A 21,247-nucleotide genomic window follows, 5' to 3' on the forward strand; every position below is an offset into this window, starting at 1 on the left:
AGAACTTGCGGGAATTGTCGGCAAAAGACGCATGCGCAGTAAGCACAGCGGCTGGTCTTTTCTCGCATGCTCCTAATGCCGTACATTCTCGCCGCATCTAGGTAGGAGGGCTTCGTGAAACGTGGAGGCCACGCGATCGCATGTTCCCTTTAACAATGGACCGTACTGTACATCCGCGGTGCTGCAGAGGTCCTCCTTCCATGCCGGGGCTTGCTGAAGCATGGGTTAGCAGGTCAGCCACTGGAGTGTTAGCGGTGGTGCGCAGTGTTCCAGGCCTCGGCTGGCGCGGCTTCTTCGGCTGCGTACGCGGCGCCGTAAATCATGGTATGGGATTGTGTGGTCGAGGCGGCCGTTTCACACATGCCCAAAGCCTCATGGACTTTTTCATGAATCACATATATTGTTACGTGGTGGCCACCCGAAGAATGAGGCGTTATGAACGATGGACAAGAGATTATTTAATGGACCCCGACCTAGAGCGAGCGCTCCGTTCACGCCACTGCCAGCTTCGTCTTCTTCGCAACATTACCCGGGGCAACCGAGCGATCGTCCCGACCGTAAATAGAAGACACCGACGAAGGGATGCGCGATACGGGGATGGGCTTCCAGGGTAGAAAAGAAGTGGCAATGTGGTGAAGTGCTGGCCGCCACAGGGGATGAGATGATAGGCGAATGAGCCCCGGCCCACGAAGCATCCAGGCCGTAGGGTGCCAGGAGCTGACGGCCGAGGTCCTTTGACGCACCAAACGGCAGGGGCAGGGGAGCGGTGTCCTCACCTGTGGGCAGGCTCTTGGGTCAGTCGGGTGATTCTGGTCGCGGCAACGATGTCAATTCGTCGTGTCTTGTGGTCCGGGTGGAGGACGGGGTTGGGGTGAGCGGCGAGGTCGGTTCAGGTCGGGCGGGGCGGACCAGGTACTCACCGCCGACGTCCATGGCATGCGCTAGACGGTGAAGCTCCGGGACCAGGATGGCGATGAAGGGACCCTCCCCCCCCCCCCCCCCCTCCCCGCATTTCACACCAAATGTTACGTGGCGGCCAGCCGAAGAACGAGATGTGATGAGCGATGGAGAAGAGATGATTTAATAGCTGCTGGCCCAGCAAGAGTGCTCCGCCCCGTGCCACTGCCAGCTTCGTCTCCTTCGTAACAGTATTAGTGATTCGATATGAAGTTAATGCGGTCAAAGTCAACGAAATTTAACCAGGATTCTCTTCGGTAGCACCCAGAACATTTCCTTCACCCGCTGATGTGGTATCGTGGTGCCTGGCGGAAAACACACTTAGCAAACGGTTGTATTTGCCAGGTGTGGCAGACTGTGGCTGCTGTCGTGGTGAATTCAGGAACAGTTTTCGGCGGATTCGATACGAAGCCGGTGAAAACGGGCCCTGCATGTCTGGAACTTTATTGTCTTCTCCGCCATTTAAAGGCAGGCACGATCCTTCTATGTAGGCACTTGCTTCGTTCTAGGGAGCTGGATGGGGGATCTGAAAAAAAAAATGACTGCTCTTTCCATGTGAAGGAAGCTCCTGAATGACTCCAGGAACGCTCTTTCGAATGCATCCCACAACGTGCGAGAGCACTAGTGGCACTGGCATCATGTTTACTCACGACGGTATGAAATGTGAACAGCGCCTGTGAACAAAACGAAATATTTACCTCTGTGCTTTAATTTTCCATATTCAGCTACCCTGATTCGTGGTTGAGGGCAAAGGATCTGCCGAAGCACAAATTTGTAAACCTTTTCTGAATGGATATCGAGCTGCAGACTAGAAATATATGTGTATTTGCGTTTCATTCCGTCCTGGATGTACATGCAGGGCATTCCATTGTGAATTAGGCACATCATAACTTGATATTCTGGTAAAATGACTTATCTACGTCCCCGAGTCGAACAGCTGCAATTATTCTTTGGATGCTTGGGCTTTGGATGCCTGCGATAGTCTTTGGATGCTTGGCTGGTTCTTGGGCTCGCGGAGAAACACTGGCGATGTCTAAGTGACACCTCGGCGGCGGCAATAAAAAGAAGATTGCTGTTCTCGAAGACAGCATCGCTGCCGCTACCATCGCAGCTTAATTGACGGCATCGAACATTCGTCATAAGGGGCATGGAAGAACGACAGTCATCTCAAACAGAATGGAAAGAGCAGAGAGTGATTAATGTTTTTCGAGGCGCTCTGGTCTCTGTTTCCCCAGGTAATAACGCGGCAAGCCCCTGTTCCGCCGAAGATAAAGTGCAAAAGTAAATGTCAAATACGTATACAGAGCCTTGAGAAAATTTCCGACGCGGTCGCGAGTACCTTGCCGCAACCGCCAACGCACCTTGTGGACCTGAGGACGCAGGAGGTTCCAGGAGGGCTGCTCGCGGCCGCGGTGTGCATCTTGAGCAGCGGTAGCAGCCGCTGCCACCCGTGTATAGTTGTCAGGAAACTGCACTGTCGGTCGGGGGGCCTGAAAAGGAGCCAGAGTTTGTCAGAATAATAGCATAAAAATGCCATTGTCTCCAATCACATCCCAATTCTCATTTATTTAAACTATTCATTTTTCCTTCTGAACAAATAATCTGTTCCCAACTTATTTCAGTGGAGCATTCTCGGGAGCCATCCAGGGCAGGCCTTTCGTTTTTCGATACCGCGGAAGGAACGGATATTACGAAGTGCACACAAACTCTGTTTTTAGTAGCGTGTTTTCTTCAGTCATTGCCATCTATAAGCATATTTTATTTTTCATTGTCCCTCCTTCGAAGTATTTATTTCATACTGTATATTTATTACGCCAGATAACCCTATCTTTTAGGACAGGGGTGGCGGTGAGTGGTATTTAGCCAGTACCACTAGGAAGTATTTTGACACCGGTGCAATAAGAAACACTTTTCCGGCGAGATTTCTGTGAAGATTCAAAACTGCATGACAACGAAAGGATCTGCATGTATTGTATGACGCGTGGAGGCGGTCTATGCCTTAAGATCAAGCTCTGAATGCTAGGTAAAGCAGGTAGTATGAAGAATGTGGATGTACGATATTTGTACCTAGCTTCGCTATACCCCGTTATATTTGGTGTAGTGAAGCGGTTCTGGTCAAGTACACCGCGTGCCATTGAAACACCTCATAAACATAGAGTAGTAATTAATTACCCGCATAATGAACACCTCCCAGACTTTGGCTGTCCAAAAGTACTACACATTTTTTTTTTTACCAGTAAATCCACCCATTTAATTTAGCGGCTCTCTGTTCATGTTGATAGTGAATCCAATGAGACAGCCTTTCTTCAACGCTGAAATAGGTGCGAAATACTATAAGGTGCCTAGTCTCGCAAGTCAAGATACTGCACTTCGAGGAAACAGCTAGCCTGAGGATTCCGCGAAGTTCTAGAGCCAATAAAAACCGCGCCTCCCATCTCTTCCCATCTGATCACAAATGACAATTGTGAGGTCCCACCCATGTTTGTGCTTTTCATTTTGTAATATCGCGGAAAAAAGCTAACGCCACGGAGAGAACAAAAAGTATTTTTGTCATTATCATCATCACCCTGACTACACCCACTGCAGTACAAAGGCCTGGGCTAATTTGATAATTAACCCCGTCAAGTGCCGCCTTCTCATCTCCGCCCACCTAACGTTCTGCCGCCCCCGGCTGCCCTTGCCTTTTCTTGGAATCCAGTCTGTTATCCTTGAAGACTATCAAATATCTTGCCTTCGGATTACATGCCTTGACCAAGCTATGTTCTTCCTTTTCATTTCGACTAGGATGTCAATAACTATTTTTTGTTCCCTCACACCCTCTGCACTCTTCCTGTCTCTTGAAATTATACCTCTCGCGATCCTTTCCATAAGTTGGTGCGTTGTGCTCAATTTAACCTTAAGTCTTTTAGTTAGCGTCCACGTTTCTGCCCGCTAGGTAGGCACCCGTAAGATACAGCTTTTATATACTAGTGTCTTAAGGGACATTGGCAAGCTGCCGCTCACGGTCTGAGAGGACCTGCCGAATGCGCCCCGCACTATTCTGATTACTGCGAAAGCAATATCCCCATGGGTCACCCCCGAGAGAGTCCTTGGGATGTTTGTATGTTTGAGGTGTTTGTGGGTATCTGTCATGTAAAAGTACTAAATAAAATTAAAACGAAATATATATAAAGATATATATGACTGGCATTCGGACCCTCGACGGCACGGTCAGACCAACTTTCCACGCGCAGCTGGAGAGCACTAGGCTATCGCCGCAGACGAACGCTCCTCGCGTTATACTGCAACACATTCTCGCTGTGTGTACTGCACATTACCGTCTTCATCCACTAATCCAAATACTACTTCCAAATCTTGTTGGCGTTTTGGGATATATGAAAATGGTACGCTGATAAGAAGATGTACGCTGCATGTGTTGGTGTGCACATCAATGCGGCAGAAACACGGTCCCATAGCAGTGCGCGTTGGTGTTGACAACATTGCTGCAGAGACTGGGCACTAAAAGATAGGCCACTGGCGGTTGACTATGAAAAGCTGAAGATGCGCGTAATTAAAGCTCGAAACTTTCTATCAGAGCTCAAAAATCTCTTCACTAATAAAAGATGCACAACTTCTGGGGACGCACACCTTCGCGGAGAGGTAGTCGCTCTGTCGAGAATGGTTTTGTATTCGACTCCATCAAGTGATTGCACGATCTTGAAGAGTCCAAAATAGCGCCGTAGTAGTTTTTCATTCAGTTCTCAGAGGCGAACTAGCCTCCACAAGGATTCTAAGTCAACTGGCTTGGATTCCGCGTTGTGTCACCGACGATTGTGGCGTCGATTATCATTGGGTTGCTGGTTATTGCTACGAAACAAGGCTATCTGTAAGAAGTGATGTGGACAATTCACGAGATGGAATACTGTTTTTTTTGTCTTATCCACCCGTTCCACTGCAGTACTTTCTGTGCTTCCTTCGACTCCGAATAACGGGCTAGGAAATCGGTCACAACTAACACTAATTAATCAGTATACTAGTTCAGGTTACGTTAACAGTCACTAACCATACCTTAACTAGTACCACGAAATGTGAAAGTCATGTTTCACTATCATCAACCATCATTATTATTTAGACGTATCTAGATGTTTCATACACATTTTTTTCGAAAATTCCAGAGAGTTTCATTATTCACAGGTGAGTGACAGGTCATGATGGATGACATTACAACAACGGCAAAGACCAATTAACCTAATTAACCTTTCTAGTCAGACCCCATAAATAAATAAAACCGAGTAGGGAATTGTTCGAGTTGGGGAATCGAACGAGGGCCTCCGGACTGCGAGACGAGCGCGTTAACCACTCCGGCATGCCAGCTCGATTGTTTGGAATGAACAAAGGCGCGTCTAGCTTATACGGCGTCTTCGTTCACTCCCATCTTCCTCCCTTGGCTTACGTCCAGATTCAGACGTCCACCGAGATATGCAGGAGAGACATTTCCTTTCCTCAAAAACCAATCTACCGTCGAGCAAGGCGAAGAGCCGAATCGGCGATGGCGTTCTGCTGACTTGCTGGCAGCGTTGCGTAATGTTGTCACGTTTCACTCATAGATGCGAAGCTTAACATCTTAACCACACATCAAGCAGCAACACTGCGCTTAAGGCTTTCGCCTCACCGCACTTTAGGTCAACAAAGTGCCCCGCTGATTTTTTATAGGGATTACACGCGCTCACAAACAATTGTAAAACTCTGCGGGGCGATTACAACAAGAATGCTGTGCGGTAGTTGAAAAACAGCATCTCTGCCGCTTTCTGCCGTGCTCAGTTTAGAGACAGCATCGAAATATCGAGATAAGGAGATTGAGCGACTGTTACCTTAAAAAGCGTAGAAATTATAGCTCGCGATCATGATTTATGAGAGTGCTCTGGTCAATTTTTGCTTCGCAAACGAAGTGATAAGCCCTTGTGCCACTGGCGGTGAACAAATCACAAAGGTAATGATCACAGACGGCAACAACGGTTCGCGGCGATCATCACATGTGCCGCGATTACACTGAGGCAACCGGCAACGTACCCTGTGCACCGGAGGACGTTCAAGTTGCCGAAACATTGCGGGGTGTGCGGGGCGGTGGAGTGCCCCTTGAGTTGTGGAAACTTCCTCTAGGGCTCGCATGGGGATGTGCGTAGGGTGCTGTCCCTCTAGGCAGGCCTGAAAAGGAGTCAGGGTGTATCAAGATGATTCAACAAAACTATCATTGTCGCTGGTCTCAATTTAATTCTGCTAGCATGTTTCTAAAAAGTCATCCCTTTTTCCGCACAACAGGCATCTTCCCGTCTTATCGCACGGGAGTGTTCTCAAGCCCGCTCCACGTCAACGTTGTTCATTGTTCAATATTGCGCAAATGAACTATAACTCGAGGAGCATAAAAACGCTTTGTTTCTGTCCTTTATTGCCATCGAGAAGCCTGTTAAATTTTCGCGGTCGATCGTTCTTCGAGCACCGCCACAGCGTTGTTCGACAAGCGCTGTTTCGAACACCGAAACTTCTACGAAATGCTATAAAGCGCCATCAATCGTCTGTAAGTATTACTGCACTTCAGCCTTGTGGAAGAACTGCTACCATGAATTTTCTACAGAAATCCCTGAAGCAAAAAACTGCGCCTTACCACAAAAGGTCTCTGTAAGAGCAGCTGTATTACGGAAGCTAGTAGCTTGCTGATCTTCGGGTTGGAGCCTAAAGTCGTTTGCTTTGCTACAGTGAGCTCTAGTTGTGCTTTCTTTCGGCAACATTACGAGTTGCTACTCGAATTAAACACAGTAGTTTATGATAAACGTTTTCAACAAGCTCTGGCAAGAAGGAATAGTGCCGGCCGAGTGGAAACACGCGGTAGTGGTAATGATCCCGAAGCCAGGCAAGAAACTCCAGGTCGAGAACCTCAGGCCGATCTCCCTCACGTCGTGCCTGGGCAAGACGTACGAGAAAGTAATCACAAAAAGGATCCAGTCGCACCTAGAGAAAACCCAACTGTACCCAGACAGCATGTACGGGTTCAGAGCCCACCTGTCTACGCAGGACGTACTACTCCAACTCAAGGAGGAAGTACTCGAGAAAATGCCGAGAAGTGGCGAAAACGTTGTCATGGCCCTCGACATAAAGGGAGCCTTCGACAACGTGAGCCACGCCGCCATCATGGAAGGCATCAACAACACCAACTGCGGGGGAAGAACCCACGACTACATCAGGGCCTTCCTGAGCGACAGAACAGCGACCGTGGGACTAGGCGAGCTGAGAAGCGACGTCTTCACCACGCCTTGCAAAGGAACACCCCAAGGCTCCGTGATATCGCCCGTCCTGTTCAATATGGCGATGATCGGGCTAGCAAGACGACTCAAGGAAATCCCGGGCATCCAACACGCGATTTATGCCGACGACATCACGGTGTGGGTCACCCAAGGATCGTTAGGGGAGAAGCAAGACAGACTACAAGAAGCTGCGACCTGCGTAGAGACCTTCGTCAGGGAGAGAGGCCTGAGATGTTCGACGGAGAAGTCGGAAATCATCAGGATCGGAAGAAATCCTACCAAAGCCTCGCTGGAAGTAGTTCTAGAGGGGCAACTGATCCAAGAACAGAACATGGTACGAATCCTAGGCATGTGGCTGCAGAGCAGCCGAAAATGCAGCCATACCATCAGCCTGCTGAGAAGAGCCGCGGAGCAGGTTGGCAGAATGATCAGTAGAGTCTCTCAGAGAAGGTACGGGATGAAAGAAGAAGATACCCTCAAACTCGTCAACAGCCTAATCGTTAGCAGAGTTATGTACTCCTTGCCCTACCACGCAACAACAAAGGCGGAGCGAGAGCAAGCCGACTGTATTCTCAGGAAGGCATACAAGATTGCTCTACACCTGCCCAGAAACGCATCAAACGAGAAGCTACTCCAACTCGGAATCAGCAATACCTTCGATGAGCTTGCCGAGGCTCAATTGGGGGCACAACTCATTAGACTCAGAGGCTCCTCTACGGGAAGGGCGCTCCTGAGAAGGTTGGGTCGGAACACGTGCGGACTGGTAGACAGATACGCGGACGTACCGGACGACCTTAGAAAGACCTTTAATGTAGGACCCCTGCCTAAAAACATGGATCCTAACCTACACGAGGACAGACGAAAAGCAAGGGCCGAGCAGATAGAAAGGAGGCTAGGCCGATCAGAGAACACAGTCTATACGGACGCCTCCATGTACGTACATGCAGGGAAGCGCTTAGCCGCTACGGTGGTAGTTAATAGCACAGGAGACATGGCCACATGCGCCTCAGTGGAGGTCGTGGGCATAACGGAGGCCGAGGAAATTGCCGTCGCGCTGGCGGTAGCAGAAGGCTATAGGAAAGGCCGATCCCTAAACATCTTAACAGACTCGAAAGACACGTGTAAAAACTATACGAAGGGCAGAATTAGCGGCATGGCCCTCAGGATAATCAGTGGGGCAGCAGCCTCTGCTGAGAAGACACCCATACAACACATAATCTGGGTCCCAGGCCACGCAGGCGTAGCGGGGAACGAAAGAGCAGACAGCCTAGCTCGAGGGCTTACATACCGAGCAGGCATGTCAGATGTTCTGGAGCTTCAGCTACTACCATGCGAGGGGGGATACACAGAGACATTACAACTATATAGGGGGACTAGATTCAAGTACCCACCACCACACAAAGCCCTCACGAGGGAGGAAGCAGTCGGCTGGCGTAGGCTACAAACAAACTCCTTCCCCAACTTGTACATCTATAACAAGATGTCACCAACACAATACAGAGCAAACTGCCCCTGGTGCGGCGACACACCCACACTATACCACATAACATGGGAGTGCGAACGAAATAAAGCATTCCACCAACACGAATTCCCGAGTGCGGAGCAATGGGAGAGCCGGCTCACCAGCAGCGAGCTCGCGGCCCAAAGGGCCTTAGTGCGGCACGCTACTGATGCAGCGCGACTCAGTGGAGCCCTGGACTAGGGGCCCAACCTTGCTGAAGAGAAGCCTCAAGTCGCTGGCGCCACGAAAGACGACGGAGGCTTCGAATCCGCGAATCTCTTAAAAGATTTCAATAGAAGTTTTCTACTACTACTACTATCACTAAGCTTTAGGTACATAAAACACTCTCAAGAGGGTGAGTCGTAACAGAAGAAGTACCTATTCGATCGGGCTAATTATATCTCATTTTTCTTCTTCCATCTTATCACATTGGAGCATTCTGGGGTCCCACCCATGGTTGTGCTTTTTCTAATCATCATCATCAACCTGACTACACCCACTGCAGTACAAAGGCCTCGCCTGTAACTGATAATTAACCCCGTCAAGTGCCGCCTTCTCATCTCCCCCCAGCTAATTTTCCGCCGCCCCCGGCTGCACTTCCCTTTTCTTTAAACCGTCAGATATCTTGCCTTCGCATTAACTGCCCTGCGCAAGCCCATTTCTTCCTGTTCATTTCGACTAGTATGTCAATAGCTATTTTTTGTTCCCTGACACCCTCTTCCCTCTTCGTGTCTCTTGATGTTATACCTCTCGCGAACCTTTCCATACGTTGGTGCGTTGTCCTCAATTTACGTTTCTGCCCAATAGGTAGGCACTCGTAAGATACAGCGTTTATATATTACACTCTTAAGGGACATTGGCAAGCTGCCACTCATGACCTGAGAGGACCTGCCGAATGCGCCCCGCACTATTCTTATTAGTGCGAAAGCAATATCCCCATGGGTCAACCCCGAGAGAGTCCTTGGGATGTTTATATGTGATGACATAGTATCCGGCTGCCTTGTGGAAAACATGTGTAGCGAGCGGTCGTAATGGCCAGGTCGGGCAGACGGTGGCCTGTCGTAAATTCAGGAAGAGTTTTGGGGGGTTTCGATACGAAACAGGCGAAAAACAGCCCTGTATGTCTTGCATCTGGAACTTTATTGTCTTATCTGCCAATTAAGGGCAGGCACGATGCTTCTGTGCTTCAGAGCTGGATGGGGAATCCGAGCAGAAATACTGCTCTTTCCTTCCGATGGGAGCTCCTGAATGGCTCAAGGAACGCTGTATTGAATGCATCCCACGGCTTGCGAGAGCCCTCGTGGTGCTGGTATAACATTTACTCTGGATGGTATGAACACTGAACAGTGCCCGCGAAAAAAACGAAATATTTTACCTCATTACTTTCAGCTGCAACATGCAGCTAGCCTGATTCGTGGTTAGGAGAAAAAGAATCTGCGGAAGCACACATTTCTAAACCCTGTCTAAATGGAGATGTAGCTGCAGAGTAGAAATGTACGCTATATGTGTATTCGCTTTTCATTCTACCCTGAATGTACATGCCGAACATGCCATTGAGAATAAGGCGCATCTTAACTTTCTATCCTAGTCAAATGAGTTATGTAGGTCCCATAGTGGAACAGCTTGTCTTATTCTTCGGCTCTTGGAGAAACACTAGTGATGTCTTAGTGACTGGTTGCAGCTTTGGTGGCTTACGAGCAAGTCACCCTGCATCTCCAGCAGACGCCACATTCTCATGGCAAAACCGTGACCGTAACAGTAGAGGGATGCGGCACTGGCAAGAACTTTTAATTGGGCTGACTTGCACCCACAAAGAATTGAACACCACGGTGGCGGCGATAGAAAGAAGATTCCTCTGTGGTTCTCGAAAAACAGCATCGTCGCCGCTACCATCGCAGCTTAATTGACGGCATCGAACATACCCAATGAGGGTCATGGATGAACGACAGACATCTCGAACAGCATAGAAGGAGCAGAGAGTAATTAAGGTTTTTCAAAGCGCTCTGGTCTTTTTTGCCGAGCCAATAAATTGATAAGACCCTGTGCCACCGAAGATAAAGTGCAAAAGTAAATGTCAGATATGGATACAGCTCCGTCAAAGAATTCCCGACACGGTCGCGAGTACCTTGCCGCAACTGCCAACACACCTCAAGCTCATGACACAGGAGGTTCCAAAAGGCCTCGTCGCCGCGGCTGAGGGCGTCTCGAGTAGGGGGAGCAGCCGCTGCCACAGGCATCGTGTAGTCAGGGGACTGCACTGTCTCACCGGGTGCCTGTAAGGAGCCAGAGTTTGTCAGAATAATTGCATAAAAATGTCATTGTTTTCAATCACATCCCAACTCTCATTTATTTCCAACCACCCATTTTTCTTTTGGAAGAACCAATCTGTTCCCAAGTTACCCCATACGAACATTCTCGGGTGCCATTCATTACAGGGCTTTCCATTTTCTGATACCGCGTTTTCTGATACCGTTTTCTGATACCGCATCACGGAGTGCCCACAAACAGTGTGCTCTTATTATCGTGTTCTGTTTGGTGAATACCATCTATAAGCAAATTTTATTTCTTATTTCCCCTCATTCCACGTATTTATTTCGTATTGAAAATTTATTAGGCCCGATAACAATTAATCTGATCTTTAGAAGCAGTTGGGGGGGCGAAGATCTACCCTGAAATATTTTTTCTTATTGAATGGTATTTAGCCAGTGCCGCCTAGAGAGTATTTTGGCGCCGGTGCAATGCAAAACACTTTTCCAGTGAGATTTCTGTGAAGATTCAAAACTATATGACAACGAAAGCCTCTGCATGGCTTTGTATGGTGCGTGGAGGCGGAATGTGCCTTCGAGTCGAGGTCTGGACGCTCGGTAAAGGAGGTATTATGAAGAATGCGGCTGTAGGGTCTTTGTAAATAGGCTCGTTATACCCTATTATACTTTGTGTACTGAAATGGTTCTCCCAAACTACGCCACGCACCGCTGTACAGTGTATAACACTTGGGTGCATACTGTATCAGAACGAGTCAACATAAAATCTCGTTTGCCCCACTCTCACCACTATGGATGCGTTAGCATTTGTAAAGTCTGTATACCACTTGGCTGCATACCACTTGCATTCAAAACCTCAGTAAAACACTCTCCGGGGCATGTTGGTTCATAGCTGGCAAGAATTAAAGCGCAACAAGACGACACAAAGTAGGAGAAAAAACGACAGGACAGGATTGCATACCACTTGGATTCCCGGAATCTAAATATATGTCTTGAAACAGCCACGGCTAAGTAGGCTATTTTCTTTTTTACATTTTCCTTACAAATATATTACAGCGGTAAATTTTTTCAAGCTGACTTCCACCATTTTCGTTCGGGTACTTGGCAGCCACTTTATTCTCTAAATTACGAACCGGTTGGAAAAGCTTACGAGTGGGGTTTTTCCAAGCTGTTTTAAATCACAGCAAATGTCTTAATTCCCAGCAAATATGATGCCTAATATATACGCTGATATATCATCAGTTATTTGCCACACGTTTACCGTAATATCGCCAATTTATGCTAGAGAACTTCACAAAGACTTAACTATTTAACTTCGCAGAGCGCGTTTTACAAGCTTCACATTTGCGCGCAAGTTGCTGCTTTTCTTTGGCTCACATCGGAGGGTTTTATGGAAGCGACGAGGTTTAACAATGTGCCCTTTACTTCTGTATAGTATTAGCAAGCAACTTCGTTAAATTTCCAAATGTCACATGAGTGCTAGCATAACAGCGGAAGCAGCCTACATCATCCACTGGCATTTCTCGATCCTGAGGCACTACTTGATTTTCATATGTTGCATATCTCGACACGGGCATTCCTTGCGTGCCTGGCGCGCGTTGCACAGATTGATGCCACTGTTTTTCTCTCTTGAATCCCCCATTATCACCCTACGCAGGCGTGCACGCCCTGCGGTCATGGAACTTTAATTCACAATGTCAACTCTAATTTAAGCTTAGATAGTAATGATGGCGTAATTCAGCCTCCACATAACCAATCACTATCCTATTTTTAGTGCTTCAGAATTAGAAGGGTTTGCTTAAGGGTTTGCTTAAGCGGGTTTGCTTAGAAGGGTTTGCTTAAGCCACCGTCACCCGCAGCCACCTCAACCCAATGCGTCGACACCTCGAACACACGGAACTTTAGGCATAGGTTGCTCTTCACGAGGAATTTCTCGGGTCGAATCATTAATTCGCCTGTCACCTGCACGATGGGAGTAACGAGGGCCGCGTGACGTGGTGCGGACCGTGCGGTGTCATCACAACCTTCCCACCATAGCAGGTGGCAGAAAAATTAATGACTGGTCGTAACCGGTTGCTACAGACGAGTAGCTTGGGTGTTGCAAGCCCCACCAGTGGCCGTTTTGTAAGCAGCCACCTCGCGGAGCATTGGTGCATTAATTAACCACTGCACCACTTCGCCATGAGTGCTGTAAGGAGTCCCAGCGATCCACGATTGGAAAGTAGGCAATGACCAATTGCGGTATGTGCCCCTTAACCCCTTACGCTGTTGCGCCATACCCTTACGGCGTAGTCACAGTAGAATTAGAAGGGACAGAAAATGCTAACGCACTGAAACAATCCACCAAAGATAGCCTGACAGTTTTCATGTCTATTGGTTCTCCAATGCCTAGCAATCGTAAATGATTCACTACATCATTATTCAAGCGGGGTTAACTTGTCCAGATGGTTCGTGTTACTGAGAGGTCTTCGGTTACTACTGTCATCATCATCATTGCAGCCAACGTATCCCCGCAAACTTAATCTCATCCGCCCACCTAACTTTCCGCCGCCCCCTGCTACGCTTGCCTTCTCTTGGAATCCACTCCGTTACCCTTAAGGGCCAGCGGTTATCTTGCCTTCACATTACATGCCCTGCCCAAGCCCATTTCTTCCTCTTGATTTCGACTAGCATGTCATTCACCCGCGTTTGTTCCCTCACCCACTCCGCCCGCTACCGATGTGTTAACGTTACAGCCATCATTTTTCCTTCCATAGCTGGCTCTGTTGTCCTTAACTTAAGCTCAACCCTCTTTGTTAGCCTCCAGGTTTCTGCCCCATAGCTGAGCACCGGTAAGGACTATAACTTGTCCTTGAACAGCCATTTAGTTTATTAACGTGTGAGCATTAGAAGGATGTGCGCAAACGGAATCAGCGAGCTACGGCTCACTGGCAGCTGTTCCACCTGCGACGTTTGGCGGATGGCAACCTGCCCTCCTGGGTACAAACTTAGCATACTACATATACGAAATTATTAAACTACCATAGGTAGTATATGCCCCGCATCGTGTACCATGAGGACACTTCAAATGAGCAATGATTATTGTCACGATCACTACAGAAGTTTTTACAGGACACTGGCCTTATGAGTCCGTGTCAGTGGTAGGGACGCAAGCTCAAGCAGAGCAATTGCTGACAGGCGTCTGTAAGGCGGTAGTCCCGTTTGTGTATTTACTCCACCACCACCACAACGAACCTCAGTAGGTCACGTCGGTACAATGACTACTAGTGCGTTAGGCGTGGATGAACTGAACCTAAGTATACCACCTCGGATATAAGGAACGTACCTGTGTTAGCCTCGGATATAGTTTACTTTTGTGTGTTATCTCGGATAATACAAAGCGAAGTATTCGACTTCAGATATATCCAACTATCGTGCCTGGACCTCAGATGTGTGCAAATTGGTAAGTTAATTTTGGTATCTCGCGCATTATCGGCCACTTGGAATGCGACTTCTTTGCTGCTAACCCATACTAACGGTCCACGAAGGATCGTCTAAAAGTAATATTGAGCAAAAGTTTCTGATTGTATTCACCATTCCAAACGACACGCCACTGTCCAACGTACATTTGGACCGCCCGGAGTAACTAGAGCACCAAGGCTTACTAAAAGCCATAAGAAAGAAAGGGAATCTACAGATCAAGGTGAAGTGATCAGCTATTCAGCACTGCTATTATACAGTTCTGAAGGTGTTTTGATACATTTTCACTAATTTTAAAATGCGCATAGCGTGACTAGTATCCAACTAAAAATTACTGAAAACGCTAATGACACCCGGCACGAATGGCAGTTAATAACCAATTTCCTTCATAAGGATTCTAACATCCATAGAACTAAAATTCAGAATGACACAGGACCATGCAATGACCGTAATGAAATTTCCATTAGCTTAAGTGGCCACTTTTTTCTGCTGCATTGCTCTATGATCAACCATGTTGAATAATCTACTCAGGTGTGAATTTTGATATTGCATGTGCCCCACATGTACCGAAAAAGAGCAAAATACGTATATATTTTTTTTTTCACTCAAAACAACTCGTGCTAGTTTATGCTCGGTCGGTTCACTTACACTTTTCCAGGAGATCCTGGTCGACGGCTGAGGGGGAAGACATGGCTGGAACCGAGCTGCACCTCGGATTCTTTTTGAAGGGTGCTAATACGTGTTACTTTCTCTCTCTCTCTCAGTAGCAGAAGAGCTATCACCTCTACTACCAGAAACTACAGCTTCATTCCATTTCACCATTTTCTTAGGAAACGTATCGAAAAAAAGCAATCTCCACGCGACTCATGTCTTAGCTTTTGAAATTCGAGTTAATTTCACCTCTCGAACTTGGTTTCCTTGAATGACCTTCCACTTGCGCGGTTATCATTTGCTGATAAGATCAAGGAGGCCATTTACAATCCTGTTCTCGTTGGAGCCGTATATTTATCTTTAGAGTACTTTTAACCTCACCGAGCAGCACAGCACCGAAGCATATCATGCTAGCGCATATATCCGCAATTGGCGTAATTGGCCACATCGACTGACATTATTTTGACCAGCCTAAGTGCGGCTCTTTTAATGGAAGCCTCTTTATCATAAAGGTGATCTATATTAAAAAGACAATAGTTCATAGCTTGTTCCCTGTATTTTCACGTGCATTGTGCTGCGTGTTCCACTGTGAGTACACCTTTAAACATGAGAAAACTAGAACGAGAGGAAATCCAGATAAAGCCTTTTCATCTTTCAGCCTTTAGAAATTCATATATCAAAGAAAACCGGTTTTGCCACGAAAAAGCTTTTGAGCTCAGCGTTGCATATGCAGGTGATCGCACTGCAGCCTTCCTTCGTCTGAAAAAATCAGCTCAAAGTCCTCGAGATGAGTACCTGAATTTTGCTTCCGAAAATCCTCGTTGGAGCCGTATATTTATCTTTAGGGTACTTTTAACCTCGCCGAGCAGCACAGCACCGAAACATATGATACTAGCGCATATATCCGCAATTGGCCTAATTGCCCACACCGACTGACATTATTTTGACCAGCCTAAGTGCGGCTCTTTTAATAGAAACCTCTATCATAAAGGTGACCTAAACTAAAAAGACAATAGTTCATAGCTTGTTCCCTGTACTTTCACGTGCATTGTGCTGTGTGTTCCACTGTGAGTACACCTTTAAAGATGAGAAAACTAGAACGCGAGTAAATGCTGATAAAGCCTATTCATCTTTCAGCCTTTAGAAATTCATATATCAAAGAAAACCGGTTTTGCCACGAAAAAGCTTTTGAGCTCAGCGTTGCATATGCAGGTGATCGCTCTGCAGCCTTCCTTCGTCTGAAAAAATCAGCTCAAAGTCCTCGAGATGAGTACCTGAATTTTGTTGTTAGGAAGCACAGCGCTTTCGCACTTGCCACTCATGGACACATTAACAAAATTCGCCCCACAAAGCAGGAGCGGAGCGAAGTAACAACACGCCCTGGGGGAGGACCCAGCATACTATAAAAAGTACACCTGTGTAAATTTGAAACGACTCAAGTAATCAGGACAAAATACCAGTAACCTCTTTTTTCTTTATAAGTGAGCATTATGTGCTAGAAATGAAGAAAATCCTCCCGTTAGATTTTTCTTGGTCCCTAATGGGTTATGCCCATGTGCTGCAGAAGATGAATAAGACGCAAAAGTAAATACATGACACGAAAACAATGCCTGACAGCGTTACCCACGTCCCCAATACGCATCAAGCTTATGCTGTAAACGAGGATAAAGGAAAACATCCATTAGTACCCAAAAAAATTCCATCCAAATTCCAAAAAAACTGTCCATCGTGGCAAGTGGCAGTGGCATCATTGCTCGTGTGATGTTGCTCGCTAGAAGGAACCTCAGTCTCACAAGCCCCACCAGTGGCGAACCCTGCCATCGCAGGCCGGTGGGGCATTGTTTAAGCACGGCACCACTGCGCCATGAGTGTTAAGACAACTGCAAGTGGTCTATGAATTTTACGCAGAGAATGACCCATTCCGCGTATACGAGGATTAAGACATCAACGTTCTCGGGTCCATACCATTCTCGCTGATCTAAAAGGTGACCTGAAAGCGGCTTTCAATAGTGTGGTGGTATCCCTAGAAGGTAAGGGGACGCCGCTTAACAAATGTCCTTAACATAAATCAGTATGTCAGGACAAACAACGCGGCTTCATGGTTTCACGTCATGGAAGGAGGCTGGCTATGTGTTGGGAAGACGATTTAAACACAGGTAAATAACGTAATACGAAGATAAGGACTGAGACAGTTATCTTCCTCAAGGATCTTTGTACTTGCGTTCATTTTACTGCGTTTTGTTGTGTTTAAGCTTTTCCCCTATGCGCACACATGCAGTTGAAACACCTTAAAAAAAAAGTAGTACTTGTTTACGACCTAACGAACATACCCGTACTTTGGCTGTCGAGGAGTACAACTTATTCTTCCTTCCCGCAAAAAATGAGCCCACTTCAACTAAAAGGCACACTGCTAATGATGGTTGTGAATCCTCTAACCAGCAATTTTTGAGCCCCAACATAGGTAAGAAATAAATAATCATCTGTCTTACGTCAAAATCACTGTACTTCAACATAGGCAGTGAACAGCCAGAATGAATCTTTCGGGAAAAATCTTAAGAAACAATAGAAACCGCGCCTGGTTACAATAGGTCTCTCTTTGATTGGCCGTATTGAGGACTGAAGAAACTTCTTTATTTAAGGTTTAACGCCTAATCATTGTTTGTAGATGTTGCTTGTAATGTAATCATTGTAAACACACCGTGAAGAAGGGTGCGGCTTGTTTTATTTAGAAGGTTAGTCTCAACGCAGAAAGTAATTATTCGTCCAGACTACGTTATCTCCTGTTTTTACTATACGAATATATTTCTGAACATTTCATTGAGCTCAAAAATATTTTAAAACTAAAACGGAAATCGAAGACAGGCATGGAAAAGTGCCTATAATCTCAAACAGCTACCAAACAGCAGCACATGGCTATGATTTTCCAAAAGTGCTCTGGTGCAATCCTGCCTAGCAAACACAGTGATAACCCTTATGCTGCCGGCGATACACAAAGCGCCAAAGTCGAGGTCCGAGACGATGAGAACACTTCGCCAGAGTTTTTGATTCTGCCGCGAGTGCCTTAACACGAGCTTCAAAGATGATCTGTGCGGACATACAATGAGTCGGGATCTTTCCTGATGTTCGGGGTGGTAGAATGAGCCTTGAGCACGGCGAATACAGACTGTGGCTCGTTCTGGGCTGTTCAGAGGGTCCTCGCTCTCTATGGCGGGCTAAAAAAGAGTATGAGTGTATCAGAACGAGTCAACAAAAATCTCGTTGTCCCCACTCTCACAACTATGGATGCGTTGGCATTTAAACGTCTGTATAATCCTTGGGTGCATACTTTATCAGAACGAGTCAACATAAAATCTCGTTGTCCCCACTATATCCACTATGAATGCGTTAGCATTTTAAAAGTCTGTATACCACTTGGCTGCATACCAATTGCATTGCATACCACTTGGATTTCCGGAATCTAAGTATCTGTCTTGAAACAGCCACGGCTAAGTAGGCTATTTTCTTTTTTACATTTCCCTTACATATAGATTACAGCGGCAAATTCCTCCAAGCTGACTTCCACCATTTTCGTTCCGGTACTTGGCAGCTACTTCATTCTCTAAATTACGAACCAATTGGAAAAGCTTACGAGTGGGGCTTCTTCCAAGCTGTTTTAAATAACAGCAAATGTGTCTAATTCCCTGCAAATATGATGCCTCTGCGCTGATATATCATCATTCGTTTGCCACACGCTTATTTGAAGCTAGAGAATTTCACAAAGACTTAACTATTTCACTTCGCAGAGCGCGTTTTTCAAGCTTCACATCTGTGCGCAAGTTGCTCCTTTTCTTTGGCTCACATCGGAAGGTTTTATTGAAGCGACGAGTTTTAACAATGTGCCCTTTACTTCTGTATAGTATTAGCATGCAACTTCGTTAAATTTCCAAATGTTACATGAGTGCTAGCATAACAGCGGAAGCAGCCTACTTCATCCACTGGAATTTCTTGATCCTGAGGCACATCTTGATTATCATATGATGCATCTCTCGACACGGGCATTCCTTGCGTCCCTGGCGCGCGTTGCACAGATAGATGCCACTATTTTTCTCTCTTGAATCCCCCATTATCACCCTGAGCAGGCGTGCACGCGCTGTGGTCATAGCACTTTAATTCACAATGTCATCTCTAATTTAAGCTGAGATAGCAATGAGGGCGTAATTCAGCCTCTATATATCCAAGCACTATCCAGTTTTTAGTGTTCCAGCGTTAGAACGGTCCAGCATTAGAAGGTGACCACCGTTGCCCGTCGCCACCTCACCGCAATGTGTCGACACCTCGAACACAAGGAACTTTAGGCATAGGTTGCTCTTCCCGAGGAATTTCTCGGGTCGAATCATTAATTCGCCTGTCACCTGCACGATGGAAGTAACGAGGGCCGCGTGACGTGGTGCGGACCCTGCGGTGTCATCACAACCTTCCCACCATAGCAGGTGGCAGATAAATTAATGACTGGTCGTAACCGGTTGCTACAGAAGAGCAGCTTGGGTGTTGGGAGCCCCACCGGTGGCCGTTTTGTAAGCAGCCACCTCGAGGAGCCGTGGTGCATTAATTAACCACTGCACCACTTCGCCATGAGTGCTGTAAGGAGTCCCAGCGATTCATGGTTGGAAAGTAGAGAATGAGCAATTGCGGATATGTTCCGCTAACCCCTTACCCTACTGCGCCATACCCTTAAGGCGTAGCCACAGTAGAATTAGAAGGGACAGAAGATGCTAACGCACTGAAACAATCTACCAAAGATAGCCTGACAGTTTTCATGTGTATTGGTTCTGCAATGGCTTGTAATCGTAAAAGATTCACTAAATCATTATTCAAGCGGGGTTAATTTGTCCAGATATTTCGTGTTACTGAGAGGTCTTCGGTTACTACTGTCATCATCATCAGCCTGACTGCACCCACTGCAGGGCAAAGGCCTCTCCCAGGTCCCTCCAACTGACCCTGTCCTTCGCTAGTTGGAGCCACCGTATCCCCGAAAACTTCTCTGATCCGTCCACCTAACTGTCTGTCGCCCCCTGCTACGCTTGCCTTCTCTTGAAATCCACTCCGTTACCCTTAAGGACCAGCGGTTATTTTGCCTTCGCATTACAGGCCCTGCCCAAGCCCACTTCTTCCTCTTGATTTCGAGAGGCAGACGCTGAGTACAGAGTCCGTATTCACGGCTAAAATATCGTACCGTACCGAGCACAAACGGCAAGAGATAAGCACCCATGTGCTTAACATAAGAGCGCCTTCATCAATTTAAAGACCTACACAGCAGGCTGTGCCCGATATGAAGAGCGCAAATTGTTCCAGTATGTGCTCCTAGCACCTTGCAAAAGCACCAGAGTACCCTCCACTTCAATGGCTTACCACGCTCCGCGATCTTGAAAGCCAATCGGGGCGCCTGAACGAAGCCACCGGAGGCGGAGTGCACACCGGAGGCTGCTCGCGTTGTAGCGAGGCCTGAAAAGGAGACAGTCTATCATTCATTACGATCAATCGACCAAAAAACCTTTATAGTAAATCTCACACCATATCCGTCCTGTTCTCAAAAACCCACTCTCTTTCTCTGCAATCTCTCCCTTCCCATTTTATTCCTGGGGGTGTGCTTGGTTCCGCTGCTCAGAAGTGGTCCTGATTAAGTATCGTTCTGTTGCGTGCTATTTTAGTTCACAGGAATGTCAAATTGTTCTTGGCCTTCCAGTAGCCTGTTCGTTTCCCATTAAAATGAATTAGACACCTGAGCAAGATCGTTTTCGCCCAAGCAAAGGCGAGGAGGGGGGGTGGAGGCGAAAGGGGTGCCGTAGGATACTTGTTATCGAAAGGTATTCGCACGTTGGGTTGAGAACGCTGAGGACAAGGACCTAGAAGACGTAGCTGTTACTGAAACTCATTTTCTAAGGGGCTGGTTTTTGCCCATAAAGCATGAAACTATCGGTGGCGGTGATGGCAAACATGCGTGCTCTCATCAGCGCTCAGTTTAAAGAAACTATCAGATGTTCTGAATAATACGCATGTAAGAACGGCATTCATCACGAACAATGTGGGCACTGCATCGAATAATGATATTTTTCTAGACCGCTTTGGTCTCTACTTGCTTAGCAAAGAAAGTGTAAAGC

The 21,247-nt window shown here is 46.9% G+C and overlaps 1 protein-coding gene across 50 annotated transcripts in view; it reads right to left on the reverse strand.

Annotated features, from left to right (window-relative positions):
- LOC149357393 (uncharacterized) overlaps positions 1-21,247 on the reverse strand; it is a 172,333-nt gene that overhangs the window by 71,394 nt on the left and 79,692 nt on the right. For 47 of the 50 annotated variants that reach the window (XM_089584625.1, XM_089584638.1, XM_089584617.1 and 44 more), the window contains 5 exons: positions 20,499-20,591; positions 18,209-18,322; positions 10,884-11,009; positions 6,007-6,141; positions 2,319-2,447 (listed from right to left, as the gene is read on the reverse strand). In XM_089584625.1, coding sequence (XP_089440751.1) covers positions 2,319-2,447; positions 6,007-6,141; positions 10,884-11,009; positions 18,209-18,322; positions 20,499-20,591 — 597 coding nt within the window. The remainder of the gene's footprint in view (positions 1-2,318; positions 2,448-6,006; positions 6,142-10,883; positions 11,010-18,208; positions 18,323-20,498; positions 20,592-21,247) is intronic. The other 3 variants (XM_089584627.1, XM_089584640.1, XM_089584613.1) reach the window with 2 other exon arrangements.

Source organism: Amblyomma mixtum, chromosome 3 (assembly GCF_055824585.1).
Source record: "Amblyomma mixtum isolate Tamu chromosome 3, ASM5582458v1, whole genome shotgun sequence".
In the NCBI taxonomy this organism is placed as follows: Eukaryota; Metazoa; Arthropoda; class Arachnida; order Ixodida; family Ixodidae; genus Amblyomma; species Amblyomma mixtum.